Source organism: Penicillium alfredii, assembly GCF_028826965.1.
Source record: "Penicillium alfredii strain IBT 34128 chromosome Unknown utg000005l_segment0_segment0, whole genome shotgun sequence".
Lineage (NCBI taxonomy): Eukaryota > Fungi > Ascomycota > Eurotiomycetes > Eurotiales > Aspergillaceae > Penicillium > Penicillium alfredii.
Window position 1 is genome coordinate 713,928 of NW_026622702.1, and position 13,739 is coordinate 727,666.

The window sequence follows — 13,739 nt, forward strand, 5'->3', positions numbered from 1 at the left end:
CTTTGCGTGTATTTCTTACGGTTACTTAAACAAATCCCAATATGGCATTTTTGTCTTTTGACGTCGGTTTGCTGTGGGTCGCAAAGTTAGAGTATATAGTAGATATATGACTAGATGCTACTCGCAATCCTAATAAAAGGACAAGGCTCACAGCACAACTAATACTCGACCTTTCTAGGGTCATATATGTAGAAGAGAATACGATGAGTCTATCTGGGGCCAGGGTGGCGAGGTCAGGTGACCGTGCCACGTCGAAATTGGCTCACCTACAATCCACTCGATCGCATTTCCATCGCCCTCAAACTGTTCACCCACGCTGGTGTTTTCCTCCGCAGCTGCTGCATCACTATCTCAGTATCCCAGACACTCAGTCTTGATCTGACCTGCACATTGCTGGATTCCAACACCACCATCATATATCAAGTCCGCAGAGATATCGACCAGCATGGCGACATACATGAATCAACACAGTAATCGCAATCAACGCCGGTCTCTTCACCAAGATTCCCAGACTACTGTTCTTGCCAGCTGCTACAGCGCTCAGCCGTCAACCACCATGGTCCACGGGTTCCATTACTGCACCACGCTGGGGGCCGGTAAGTGCCCTGAATCCCTTCCCCCTCCCCCCCCTCCTCCCATGCCTTTATCGGTACTGATTATAATCATAATACTATATAGGAGCACAGTGGTATCCCTGAGGTCCCCTCAGGGTCTAAACCAGCCATTCTAAGTCCTCCCCTTGAGATCCCCGCTTCCAACCCAGAGCGAAGCCGGCCCGCGAACCACAACTGGCCAGAGGACAAAGGGGAGGCAACACATACCATCCCGGAAGAGTGTGAGAGGCTCTTCTGTGGCACACTGTCCACGATATTCCTTGGTGAGAGGAGTCTCGCGCGACAGGAGCCACTGGGGATGGGTGCGGTTCAAAACATCCAGCCGGATCATATTGGACAAGGACACGATCGAATCCAGAAGTGGATTGAAGTGTGGGATTATTCTAACGACGCCATTTATCGTGGGTTTGTGGTGGAGGTGAATGGTGAGCGGACTTTATTCGTCTTCTTCGAGGACCGCGCGTCGGATCATGGCTTCAAATCGGGGTATGTTTCACAAAGAACCCATGCATCAACCCTGGAATTATTTCGCAGCCAAATTCATTGCATATGAAACCCAACTGCTTTACTGATTCACTCCCGTCCTGGCAGGCTCATCGCTCTGTTTGAACTCGCCGGACTCGCTACCTTTGAGTGTTCCCAAATAGTTGCCTGTGTCAGCCGTTCAGACCACGCAAACGAAATGGAGCTGATCCGAAATCTGGGATGGTGCGGGTTCAACCTCACCACCCTGGAGCCGTGGACGCCTGGTGGCCGGGGGCCTTTCCTTAGCACCAAATGGCTTTTCCTGGCTGCCGAAGTCTAGCCTTGTTGATTTCTTTCTCGTTTATTTTATCTTCCCCCCGCTGACGTGTTCCTTCACTTGGATTTTGAGGACTGATTACCTTGGGACACTCTTTACTTGATTCTATGATTTTGCCCGACTCTTCTCATTTCATGGTTCAGCAACAGGCGCGCCGTTTTCGTTTCCTGGGTTAGTTTGAATTGACAGTTCGCAATACCCTGGGCTTGCCATGACTCTGAATTCAGGGTTCTTGACAGGGATCAACTTGTAGATCTACGTTAGCTAGGCACTTGGATTGTATGCGGATGATAAGATAAGCCGTGCTATGACCTCAATGTTTTCGTGACTACAGCTGGGACCACCATTACTCGAAACCTCAGACCACCATTAAGGTCACGTGTAGGCCAGTAACCGTTTTGGGACTAGTTCTAATAAGGGTCCCACCTCTCAGATTCTCCACTTAGCTTACCTTACCTTACTACCTCCCCCTATATTTCCAAGTCCACGAATACAGTGTTTTTACCTGTTTTTTTACCTCTCTAAACCTCCTCCCTAACTAGGAAGTATCTAGTTCCCTTTCCCCCGAATCCTCGATTAACAAGCGGTAGCAAGATAGCGAAAGTCAAGAAAAATATAAGTTAACTAGTTCTGAACTTATTCTTCTATTTCTTCCCTATTATCCTAGTCCCGATAAAGAAGGGAGTAGATAGTATTATACTCATACGCGAGCCATTAGTCGGGATTAGTCTGGGCGTCCATTGTTGAAAACTAGTTAGTAACGAGCTAGTAACTAGTTTTGGTAGGGTGTAAACAGATTTCAGTTTGTGTGACAAGATAACGATAGAGCTCGGTTAACCATTAGAATCTAATGGTGGTCTGACCTCCCAACACGTGACCAAAACGTGACTACACGTGACCTTTATGGTGGTCGGAGGTTTCGAGTAATGGTGGTCCGAGCTACCGTCTGATGTTTTCCCCCACATCATCCCTGGCCCAAGGGAGTCGTTACCTCTCTACAGCAACCATGTTCAGAGAACGGAGCCCCAGTCTTTCGTTTCCCAAATTTCTTTTTCCTTCAACCGCGTTCCATGCCAAATCGAGGGAAATCTCCTGCGAGACGGACTTCAAGGTCGACAAGTATCTGAACGGCCATGTCTCATACCTTCGTTGCGCAGGGTGTGCGACACATCTCTGTTTAACTTCCCAAATAATCAGCAAAGGCTTCACAGGCCGCCATGGCCGTGCCTATCTCGTGTCCGCTGAACCCGTTGCCTGCGCAGTGTCCGTCAGCGCGTCGTCGTCCCCGACGACATCCCTTCCCAACACCGTGCTGCAGTGCCCCGTTCCTCGCCAACTCGTCACCGGTGCCCACACAGTCAGCGACATCAGTTGTGCTTCTTGTAGCAGCGTGCTGGGCTGGAAATATATCGCGGCCGAAGAGGAATCGCAGCGGTACAAGGTCGGCAAGTTCATATTGGAAACCCAAAAGATCACAGCCTCTTCTTGCTGGGAGTTTCCGTCGGCTGCCATACCCACTCCTCCGGGCAATGCGATAGATTCTGGACCCGCAGATACCGAGTTCGACAGCCAAGATGAGGATGAGTGCGAAGACTTGTTTGCTGGTATTTGGAGCCCGGACTTGGCTATGCGTCGAAGAAGCCGCAAAATCGAACGGCGGCCTGCCATGTTTGGATTATCCTCATGAAGTACGAACGAGGGGTCTAAAAACCGAATTGCCTGTGATTTAATACCCATCGATATCCATATAGCGTTGCCCAATCGACTGTCGCTCACTATCATACTATCTACGGTGTTTACGGCAGCCATCAAGAGAGGTTTTGTAGTCCATGAACCATTCCCGATATCTAGTCAATTTGAAACATTGTGAGGGCTATCAAACAGAGCCCCTGCATCCCGCCGAAATCTCCCGTCACGACGAAGCATCATCCACTCGCGCGCGTTTCGAGTCATTTTCCGCGTCTGTATCTTCTGCCGGTCTTTTCGAGGCAACTTGTTGGGCGGCTTGGTTTGCAGGTTTCCGCCTGACCAAGCCAGACAAGTCTGTAGCCTCCTTGGTAACTGCATCAAGCCGAGCCTTCTGATCTGTCGGTGACTGGCCGACAATCTGACCGAGGATGCCTTTCAGCATAGCTTCACTGCCTTGGTCTTTTTGCTCAATGGAAACCGGTGGCCGGCGAAGATCGATGAGCTACGTGAATTGTAAGCAGATAGTCTTCAAACAAGTACGCGAGGGAATGACTTACTCTTTGCTCCATGTCGGCGATGATTTCCTTGACATTGGCGATCTTCCTTTTCGCAGCCGTCGCCTTGTCCTCGTCCATGTGTTGCTCAACCCCGAGTTTCTTTTCTTCTTGAGTCATCCGAACCTTGCAACTCTCAATGGCACGTTCCATCTGGCTTGCAGCCTCCTTTCTCATCTCTTCATCCACCTTGTTTCCTTCTTCGCTGTCTTCCTCCCCTTCATCCTGCCGATGAACTGATGCGAATTCGAGAGCTAGGGAGAGCTTGTAGTGGCACTCGGCAACTGAAGGGTCTTCAAACGGAAAGAGGGCGTATCTCAGATCGAGAGCAGTTCTCAAATCAGTGACCGCATCGTTGAACCTTTCTGCTTCTAGCGAGATCTCGGCCTGGAGATCGTAAGTGTCTGCCAGTCGTTCTTTGATGTGCTTCACGTCCCCCGGTAACTCGGTCGATTTCCCTTTCCCTTGCTGACTTTCCTCCACGATGTCCAGCTTCTTAAGATAAAGAATACGGGCCAAATCCAGGACTTCGAAGGCATTGGCAAAATCGTCTTCATCCTCATCGCCGGCCAGTTCTCCATTTTCCTCCTCCGAGTCGGAGTCGACAAAGTTTTCATCGCCAGTAAACTGGAAATATGGCTTGGATTGCGTGGCTTCTGAGTCGGTGCTCTCGCCCTTGGTGGAGGTGGCATTTTTGGCCATCGCGCTTGTAATTGCGTCCTTGGCCAGATTGTCACCGGCGGGTGTTGACCCGGCAGATTTAGCATTTGCAGAAGGTGCACTGCTGGGCTGCACTTGTGGCTCCCCGGCCACCTTGGATCCAAGCACATCGCTTTTGCTCACGGCCACATTGTAGAGAGATTTTCCGTAGGCATAGAGTAGATCAGCGTTGTCAGACGACAGTTCACCATTGAGCTCAGCCTGCAGCTCAGTAGCTTGAGAGTATAGCTCTGAAGCAGAGTTGTGGTCCTTGGTCGCATCCTTCGCGGCAGCTCGCGTGATGAGATCATCGAGCTGATCTCGTTTGCTTGTCGTGGGAGATGTAATTTCTGGTGTCGCAGAATCATCAGCCATGGTTGGCATAGGGTGAACAGCAAAGCTGTCAAGAGTGAAGAGAAAGGAAGGTGTTGTGAAGAGAGAGGGTGAGTGCTGAAGCGAAGGGAGGCAAGCTCCGAGGTCCCACGCGTCGTGTCACGCGTTTCAATTTAACCGCTTTTCTTCTCTTTTCGTCTCGCCATCCCCACACGAGTCCCCCACAGGATTGAAAGAATCGCGAGGCGCGAGACCAAGAAAAGGCGGCTGGCAAAATCTTCTTTCTTGTCCTTTCTTTGCGCGTTTAGCCCGCGCCCATCATGGACACCTCGACCCCGAGACACTCGGATCACTTCCATAGGACAGTGCCAGATCCCATTCCTTCGTCCTCTCCTGCATTTGGCACGCCAGCACGTCCATTTCGCACCACTAGGCCCAATGCCCCTCCCCCGAAAACTTCAATTTTGCCGATCCTGCTTCCACCGTCGACGCTTCGACCAGTGGCCTTTCGCACCTTCACCCGCAAGCACAACCTGACCATCTCGTCCCCAGCCCTTCAAACCTTAGCGGTTTTTGTTGGCAAGCATTGTGGTTCAGGATGGCGCGAAGAAGGTTTAGCAGAGCGTGTCCTGGACGAGGTTGCGAAGATTTGGAAGAGGGCCGGGGGTGGTGTGATCGTCGAAGAAGGGAAAGGCGCGTCACTGAGAGCCATACTGCAGACCCTAGAAGGTAGCATGAGCGGCGGCAGGGTTGTCGCCGGGAAAGCCAGCGCGGACGGATCGGGGAGGGCATCGAGTCTCGGGGATGATGGGCGAATGAACACAATCAATGAGGGGTCTCTTGCAACGAGACCCGGGGATGCCGAGGAGGACGACTCTCATAAATCCCTTTGGCCGCGGCATTGGCTCAAAGCGATTGACGCATTTGACCTCCCTCGTCTGACTTACAATATCGAAAAGAAATATTTCGAGGCTATCAAGGCTAAACCCACCCTGTTCCCACCGCCGTCTCACAAGACCGCGCTTTTCAGAGATCGGTATAACCTTGTGTACCAGCGACTTCTTCGCAATGAGTCTTTCCAGAGCTCTCTGGGTGTTGCCGGGGTTCCCTCGCTGCAACGATCAGCATCGAACCTCGCCCCTCGGCAATCTTACAAGTTAACGCCAATCGCGAATTTGCTTGGCAGAAGCGGCAGTTCACATATGCTCCTAGGACTGCTGTCGATCTCCCCTACTGGGGATCTATCTCTTGTGGATCTTACTGGAAGTGTGGCCTTGGACCTGACTCACACACGAATGATACCTGAAGACGGCGCGTGGTTTTCCCCGGGAATGATTGTCCTGGTTGATGGCGTCTACGAAGAGGAGGAAATGGTCAAAGGAGGCGTTCTTGGAGGGAACACAGGGGTTGGAGGAGCTATAGGAGGGCATTTTGTCGGGATATCCATTTGCGGACCTCCCAGTGAGCGAAGAGATCTCTCCCTGGGAACAGGCCCCCAAGGAAGTGGGGAACTGAATTCTAGCGGTGGCTTTGGATGGGTCGATTTTCTCGGAATTGGGAGCGAACGAGCCCAAGGAGCGCGAATGAGAAGGATCCAGGAGAAATGTCTGCGAGCCGAGCTGGATGCGACGGAGACTACGCGGCTCAAGATTGCGGTGATGAGCGAGGTCAACCTCGACAACATGGGCACTTTAGACGCCCTGCGGAAGGTTTTCAGCATCTACAATGACCTGTCCATCCTCGAACGACCACAAGTCTTTGTCTTGATCGGCAACTTTGTGCGGCGAGCCAGCATCAGTGGCGGTGGCCGAGCTGGGAGTATTGAGTACAAGGAATATTTCGACTCGCTTGCGCTGGCCCTGTCTGACTACCCAGCGTTGTTGCAACATGCGACTTTTGTCTTCGTTCCCGGCGATAATGATCCCTGGGCGTCGGCATTTTCGGCCGGCGCTGCTTCCACAGTTCCGCGGCAGCCGATCCCAGAGTTGTTCACTTCACGCGTCAGACGTGCCTTCGCCGCGGCAAACTCGGAGCTTGACCGATCACAGGCGTCAGATCCGCCCGGCGAGGCGATTTGGACATCGAACCCGGCGCGTCTCGCATGGTTTGGCCCCGTGCATGATATTGCTATCTTTCGCGATGACATCTCGGGAAGACTGAGACGCAGCGCTGTCAACACCAAGCCCGACGACGAGGAGCGGGAGGGGGAGGAGGCGGAGGATACTACCATGCATGAGGCTTTGGACGGTGCTATGGGGGACATGGAGGATCACACAGATATGGCCCAGCAAAAGGGTACCAACCTTGGCGCTCCATCACCAGGGGCATTCGTGGCTCGCAAACTCGTCAAGACCGTTTTGGACCAAGGGACTGTCTCCCCGTTCCTACTCACGCAGCGGCCTGTCCTGTGGGATCACGGGTCCGCTCTCCAATTGTACCCGTTACCTACGGCCCTCATCCTCGCGGACCCCGAGGTTGCAGCTTTCTGCATGACCTATGAAGGTTGCCACGTCATGAACCCTGGTCGTTTAATCCCAGAGGGCGATGTCCCGACGGTGCGATGGGTCGAGTACGATGTGTTGCGGAATCGAGGCAGAGTGAAAGAAGAGCGTTATTGAGCAGATACAAATATAATGTGACGGATTATTCTGCTTGGAGCAAAAGATCAACAGGGTCTCAGATGTGTAGATATATCATGTTGTCATTTAGAGGGTCTAGAAATACAATTCATCAAGAGAAAGCCGTGATCTGCTTTACATATCAAAAGGAAAGGAAGAGAAAGAAAAGGGAAGAAAAGAAACGACATCGTGCCTGTGAGAATATGTAACTGAAGATGTCATAACAGCTAGTCGATAGTGATAATGTCCGTATTGCCCGGCCCGGCTTTTTTCTGCGGAGAGGCCTTGGCCTGGTTGTCAGATACTGCCGGGCCTTTGGTAGGACGCAACGGCACCGCCGGGGGCTGATCGGGCTTCCCTTTGCTCTCCGGTCTGTTGGGCTCGAGATGAGGATCACTCAGACACTCGTGGAGTTCGAGGATGAGTTTCTCCACTTTGTCCATGGCAACCACCGCACCATCTCCCATGCCTTTCCAGCAATCGCCTTTTGAATCATAGAGCTTCTGCCGAATCGTGGCTGCAACTTGGTCATTGTGAGACTGACCCGCAAGATTGGCGTCCTTCAATACCCAGATCGGCCGGCCTCGCGGGTCGGCAAACAATTGGAAACGTGATTGCAGTCGAGGATAGTGAATTTGATAAATAGTCGGACCGCGCACAGTGATATGCACAATGAACGTACCCACGCTGCTGGGCTTGGAAGTGATTTGGTCCAAGGCGCGCAGCAATGGAAACGTCTTGAACATGAGCTCAAGGAGTTTTTCAACACCTGTTGCTGTAAAGGAATGATTCAAAGTTGCCGTGAGCGACTCCTGGATTCGGCGGTGAGGACTGGTGTTGTCGAAGCCGAGATCCAGTTGCAGGTGAAAGAGGGGCTCAGTCTGCAAGAGAGCATTGGCGACGTCGAGGTAGGTAGAGCTGGGGGGTCCTGAGATCTTGATATCGAAGTAGGCCGAGTGTTTTATTTCAGAGCCATAGGCGAATGCAATGCGCAACAACGACAGGGACTGGGGCCTCATTCCTTTCCGGATGAGAGACTCAAGGATGGAGAGAACGCATTCGAGTCGCTGCAAGCGTTCGAACAGACAAATGACAATGGAATGGCCAGCCGGCACGAGTAAGCGAAGTGCGAAGCCACCGCCTTTGCCTTGCGTAATTATTGAGGGATCCGCCTGGGAGATCAGCGGTATAAAGCTTTTGATGCGGGATTTTAGACAGCCATGGGCCATAAGAAGGACTGAGTGGCTTCGGCGGTCGATCCCGTGAAATGAGAGACGGACGGTATTCTGTAGGTAGAATCTTCTCTCCAATCCCGAGGGCAAGGCTACTCGGAGAGCAGGAGGGAGGTCGGCCGCTTTGTAGTGAAAGTAGAGATCTGGAACTTGTAGATCCGCCCCGAGTTGCAATTTCTCCAGTGGTGGATGAAGCCGTATTCCCGGCAAATTTGCCAGGCAACGTGCATTGGAATAGACCGCCAACATCCCCGTCAATCCATGGACCAATTCTGCGCAGGCAGAGTGATCGTCTGGTCGCCGAGGGACAAGGGTGCTGCTGACAAGGTGGGCAAATGGAAGACTTGCGCGATGATCAACAACACCGTAGGGTTGCGTTTTCACTGCCCCGGCCGGCCGAAGTCGAACCAACCACCAACTATCACCGTCCATGCTGCTGGTCGCAGCGGCCACCCAGTGCCGATCCCAGAGTCGATGAGTGAAGAAAGATGATCTAAGTACGTTGGAAGGAAATACTCTGCGCGCATCAAGGCTCAGGCCTCTCTGGTTAAAAACCTCGAGGCCGAACGCTTTCGTGCCGGACTCAATCTCCTCCACTGCAGTGAGACAGCGAAGTCGGCAAATCCGAGACAATAACTCTTCGATTAAGAGCTTGTTAGGACTCCGATCGCTCTCATAGCGTTGTAAAGGGCTAAGAACCCCGGACATGGTGATGGTCCCTGACATGGGCTCAATAGAAACCCGAAGGTGGCGAGTGGCCGTGAGTTGAACGGTGAGGTGACAGTCACCAGGCTCTGTCTGAGATAGCTGAGCCTGTATTGACAGCACATTGTTTGAGAAGAGAAGATTTTTTCTCAGAGTGGTGAATGTGGTAGAGAGAAGATGGGAGGTATGCAGTGCAATAACGCTTCTCAAGACTTGTTCCAGAGAAAGCATATTCGAGTCAAACTGAATATGATCGCTGTCTGCTTCTTGCCCATCTCTCATCCAGCGAAGACCAAGATATGGCATTCTGGAATTCAGATTGCTGGAACCAGAGTGGCGGTGTCCACTTTTGAGCCCGATCTCGAGCCAGCTCTTTGGTGCTGTTCTTAATGGCCAGTATTGGACGACAAGAGTTCGGTGGAGCAGTTCAATGTGCAAGGTATCTGCCCAAAGGCCTCGAGCAAGGTCCGTGGCTTGTTTGAAGAGAATGCTGACCTTGTTCGTGAGCACTAGACCGTGGAGAAAAGCGAAGCATCCCATCAAGCCATCATCACGCAGTATGTCATTGAGTTTAGCATCAATCTCGTTGAAAACTCGACCCTTCGGGATCGGCGAAGAAGGCAAGTATAGAAAGCGGATGTCCACGAAGAAAAACTGTGATGTTTTGCTTTCCTCTGCAACCGAAAGGTCAAGTTCAAACTCCCCAGGAACCGTGAATGTGACCCTGCCATCATGAACCCGATAAGTCTGCAGTGGGAGCGGCACTTGGTCGTGCAACGCCAGTCGCACGCTGATTATTCGATTGATTTTTTGTAGTTTCTTGAGCGTAGTCCTTGCTGTCAAAGACTTGGGCGGTTTGTAGCCGAGCTGAAACATAGTCAGTCAGGATTATCAGGATGAACAGAAAATGGCAGGACTTACATCAGGCAGAGATTTTACTCGACCCCTCGACAGGACCTCCAGGGCTGTTCTGAGATCCGGGTTGGCCACCTGGGCTCGCACGAGATCTCGTTTCATCTCGCCCGCATACTGCAGAGCGGCATCGTACGCTTGGTGCCGCGTGCGAATAAACCCTTGGATATCGATGAGTCTGCTAACATCTGCGGCCTGTCGACTCCATTGCGAGAGCACTAGCAATTTGATAAACTCGGCTCTTTTGTCGTGAGCAAAGTCTAAAAGACGTAGCTTTTTGTGCACATTTTCCGATAGTTGGTTTCCGGGAGGTTTTGTACCTGTTGCAATCGAGGTAACCGCAGGTTCCTGGTGAGGTACTTGGATTGCAGCTAACTCGGTTATCACTTCCGACAAGTCGTTCCAGCACTGCTGGACCGCTCGATTGATCAATGTTCCGAACGGAAAGAATCCTTGGGTGATGTGCGGTAGTTCGAATGGTGGTTCAGGCTCCTCCCTTGTGTCCCCGAGCGCTTTTGAGTGCTGATTCAACGCACCGACCTCGCTCGTTGTACCATTAACATGTGCTGTTCTGTTCACAGAACTGGAGAGCTGGCCAGTCTTCTCAGGCCCCCCATAAGAGCCAAGTGCGCCGTTACTAGTCTCATCGGGGCCTGGCCGCCGAGTCGCTCCCTCGATGTTGGCATTGTCCATGACGACGCCGGGCATTTCTGAGAGGTCAGTCAATCTGCGACGTGATCGTCCTTTCAAGCCTCTCTCCTCCCCTTGGCCCTCCGAACGGCCCAGAACAAGCGACCCGATACCAGCGCCGTTCTGAACTCGAACCAACCGGCGCTGGAGTAGAAAGAGAAGCTGAATATGAAAGCTAAGCGAGAGTTAGAGACCCTCAGCCTAATGCCATGCGTATTACTGGCCGCCCGAATAGACGGCCACGGTCATAATCGAGGGAGCTGGGGGCGCGATCTGGGGTCGCGATCTGGGCTTTTCCACGGCCGGGCGATTGTCGGGCAGGCAACTTTCGAAACAGACCCCGGGAACGGAAACGATTCGAGGAACAACTTTCTAGGAGAAATGGATCGGACAACAAAAAACGGGGAGATTCGCGGTCGAGAATCGAGGGGCTTCGTGATGGGTGCAAACTTGTCGCAACGGGCAGCCGGATGAAGCAACGCAGTAGGAACCAGGATTGAGTGGAAAGGAGATTTTAGAAAACCCGGAGGAGTATATGGAGGCCAACTGAGAAATGGAGTGGTCTTTGAAGAAGATGAAGTAGAAGACCTAGAGGATCACACCCGACAAGATCCCCCAATGATGAATTATGAAAGCGCGCATGCGCGCCCTACCGCCCTTTTGTTGCCTTGGTGCCTGGTATGCGTTGGTAACCTGGGTGTATCCCTGTGCCCGCTGAGTATGGGTCTGTTAGGCTCAGAACACGGTAAATTACAGATATGTATTTTTGACGATATACATCCACGGATGTATGTGTCTGGTAGGTCTGGATGCTAAAGATCCTAAGTTCCAAGGATGTGTCTAGGTGCAACTACACTTGGTTGATTTCATTATATTGTCTGTTGTTCAGGCGCGGTTTGTTCTTGGGATGTCCAAGCTCATTCGATCGCTTGATGCGCCGGCTCAACAGCAGTGGCCCCATATCCAGTTGCTTCGGGGATGCCATCTAACTCGGCCCCCAATTCCAGAGCATCGCGTTTTCCTCGCTCCACGTCCACCAGAAGCATTAAGGGCAGTGGCAAGAACACGAGAACGGCCAGGAACACAAATGCAGGCCTGATCTCACCGTAGCGATCGGTGATGGCCCCAACAATAGCAGGCCCAAAAACACTGGATCCTTTGTCGGTGATGGCATAAAGGGCATAGAAGGCGGCCTCGTACCCCGGCGGAATTAGTTCGCCGAAGAAGCTTCGGCAATATGATGATAGACCGCTCATGACTAAACCATAGACAGCACCCAGCGGATACATTTCCCACGGTTGCTGGAGACCAAACCCCCAGCGCTGCACAGCCGGGACAAACCCGAGCATTCCATAGATCGGAATGAGTTCGAACAAGACAATGCATGCAATGATCGTCTGCGAGGCCCGAAGGTTGAAAAGACTCGACATATAGCTCCAGGAAAATGCTCCGAATACCCCAGAGATCATGGCAATCACATTGATCATTCCGAGCGCAGCGGGCTTCATGTTGAGCTGCGTTTTAGCAAACAGTACTGCAGTCCCACTGACAGTAGCAATGCCATCGCTAAGGAGAAACCATGCGGCTAGAAAGAGCACAATGTCTTTGAGTTGTCGCGCCCGCATGGCTGTTTTCCCGAGAGACATCCAAGCATAAACCATATACCCACTCCAGGAGTGAAGTGGCTTCCCGTCACTGTCCACCAACGGTGGACCCGGCCGGGCACGCAGCCACAGAAGGGCCGGTATGGTAAAGACGAACCACCACAGCCCGATAAGGAAGAGCACCAGTCTTAGAGAAAAGGTTGTTTGACGGATAGTCATCACAACAAAAATGGAGATGAGCTGCAAGATCACTGCGCCGATATAGCCTATGCCGATCCCAAAGGAAGATATTTGGGTGGAAAGTTGGAGTTCTGAAGAAGTACTCGTGGTGGAGGACATCTGTCTCCCCTCTCCAGTCGGCCCAAGTAGTGGGGTAGATGCAACGGGGGTCGTCTGGCGGATGGATCCTGGTCGAGATGGCAGAGATTCTTGACCAGAGGGTTCCGTAACATGACCAGACGAGGGCACACGTTCGATCCTCTCGTGTGTTGATGGATGATGACGAACCAAGACAGGCAGAAATGAGTTCAAAAGGACAAAAGACGCACCAAAGCAGGTATTTGCAACGACTGCGAGTAGGCCACCAAGGAGATAAACTTTTGGAACCACGACAAGGAATAGCATCGTCGCGACTGAGCCGCCAAAGGCAAATGTGACAAGAAGCGTTTTTCGATAGCTCCCATGATCGGCTGCGCCCGACATAGAGATGATGAGGATGGCTTGAACCAAGACGCTCAGGGAAAACGTATACAAGGCAAAGCTGGCGGTGTTGATCTCAGCGCCGAGGACATAGATGATGCATTGACTGGTGTCCGTCTGGGCTTTGTATGAGAGAGCTCCATGGACAGATGCCTGCCCAGAGGGATTCCAAGTAGCGCTACATGGGGTTGTCTTGTCTGATAGAAGGAACCCCCGGTCTCGAGCCATCTGCTCTAGCGTAATGGGAAGAAACGAGCCTAGTCCGCGTTAATCAAAAGCGAACATTCCCCCAAAAACTCTTACAACATGACCAAACAGCAAAGATACATACCCATGGCGCACACTGTGAAGACCTCTGCAGCCCATCCATAACAGTACCAGCCAGCAAGCTCCCGCCGGCTGGTAGGGCGGGTGTCATCGCCAGGATATTGGGTGAGCATGGCATCGACATGCTCTTCATCCATGCTCGTTGTTGCTGATACCAAATTTGACCCATCGCCCGTGGGTCACCTAGGTTAGGTCGGCGAAGGTCAGGACAGAGAGGCTGAATGATCACCCGAGTTGCAGCTGAGGTCATTTTTGGCGATC

At 52.2% G+C, this 13,739-nt stretch overlaps 6 protein-coding genes across 6 annotated transcripts; 3 read left to right on the top strand and 3 right to left on the bottom strand.

Moving 5' to 3' along the window:
- Nucleotides 1-445: 445 nt before the first annotated feature.
- Nucleotides 446-1,419, top strand: NUU61_003697 (ornithine decarboxylase antizyme; the record flags this gene model as incomplete). The annotated part of the gene is made up of 3 exons (XM_056654279.1): nucleotides 446-596; nucleotides 710-1,100; nucleotides 1,206-1,419. 3 exons carry the CDS (start codon nucleotides 446-448, stop codon nucleotides 1,417-1,419), a joined length of 756 nt encoding a protein of 251 aa, XP_056512306.1.
- A 1,003-nt stretch (nucleotides 1,420-2,422) lies between these two features.
- Nucleotides 2,423-3,103, top strand: NUU61_003698 (yippee/mis18 family protein; the record flags this gene model as incomplete). Its single annotated transcript, XM_056654280.1, has 1 exon — nucleotides 2,423-3,103. One exon carries the CDS (start codon nucleotides 2,423-2,425, stop codon nucleotides 3,101-3,103), a length of 681 nt encoding a protein of 226 aa, XP_056512307.1.
- A 225-nt stretch (nucleotides 3,104-3,328) lies between these two features.
- NUU61_003699 (SHNi-TPR domain-containing protein) lies at nucleotides 3,329-4,733 on the bottom strand (the record flags this gene model as incomplete). The annotated part of the gene is made up of 2 exons (XM_056654281.1): nucleotides 3,329-3,607; nucleotides 3,663-4,733. The coding sequence occupies 2 exons, from the start codon at nucleotides 4,731-4,733 to the stop codon at nucleotides 3,329-3,331; spliced, it is 1,350 nt and encodes a 449-aa protein (XP_056512308.1).
- Nucleotides 4,734-5,011: 278 nt separating this feature from the next.
- Nucleotides 5,012-7,309, top strand: NUU61_003700 (DNA polymerase epsilon noncatalytic subunit; the record flags this gene model as incomplete). Its single annotated transcript, XM_056654282.1, has 1 exon — nucleotides 5,012-7,309. One exon carries the CDS (start codon nucleotides 5,012-5,014, stop codon nucleotides 7,307-7,309), a length of 2,298 nt encoding a protein of 765 aa, XP_056512309.1.
- A 227-nt stretch (nucleotides 7,310-7,536) lies between these two features.
- On the bottom strand, nucleotides 7,537-10,866 carry NUU61_003701 (mediator of RNA polymerase II transcription subunit 14; the record flags this gene model as incomplete). The annotated part of the gene is made up of 2 exons (XM_056654283.1): nucleotides 7,537-10,113; nucleotides 10,168-10,866. 2 exons carry the CDS (start codon nucleotides 10,864-10,866, stop codon nucleotides 7,537-7,539), a joined length of 3,276 nt encoding a protein of 1,091 aa, XP_056512310.1.
- An 899-nt stretch (nucleotides 10,867-11,765) lies between these two features.
- atg22-1 (putative autophagy protein Atg22) lies at nucleotides 11,766-13,615 on the bottom strand (the record flags this gene model as incomplete). The annotated part of the gene is made up of 2 exons (XM_056654284.1): nucleotides 11,766-13,408; nucleotides 13,483-13,615. The coding sequence occupies 2 exons, from the start codon at nucleotides 13,613-13,615 to the stop codon at nucleotides 11,766-11,768; spliced, it is 1,776 nt and encodes a 591-aa protein (XP_056512311.1).
- Between the last annotated feature and the right edge of the window lie 124 nt (nucleotides 13,616-13,739).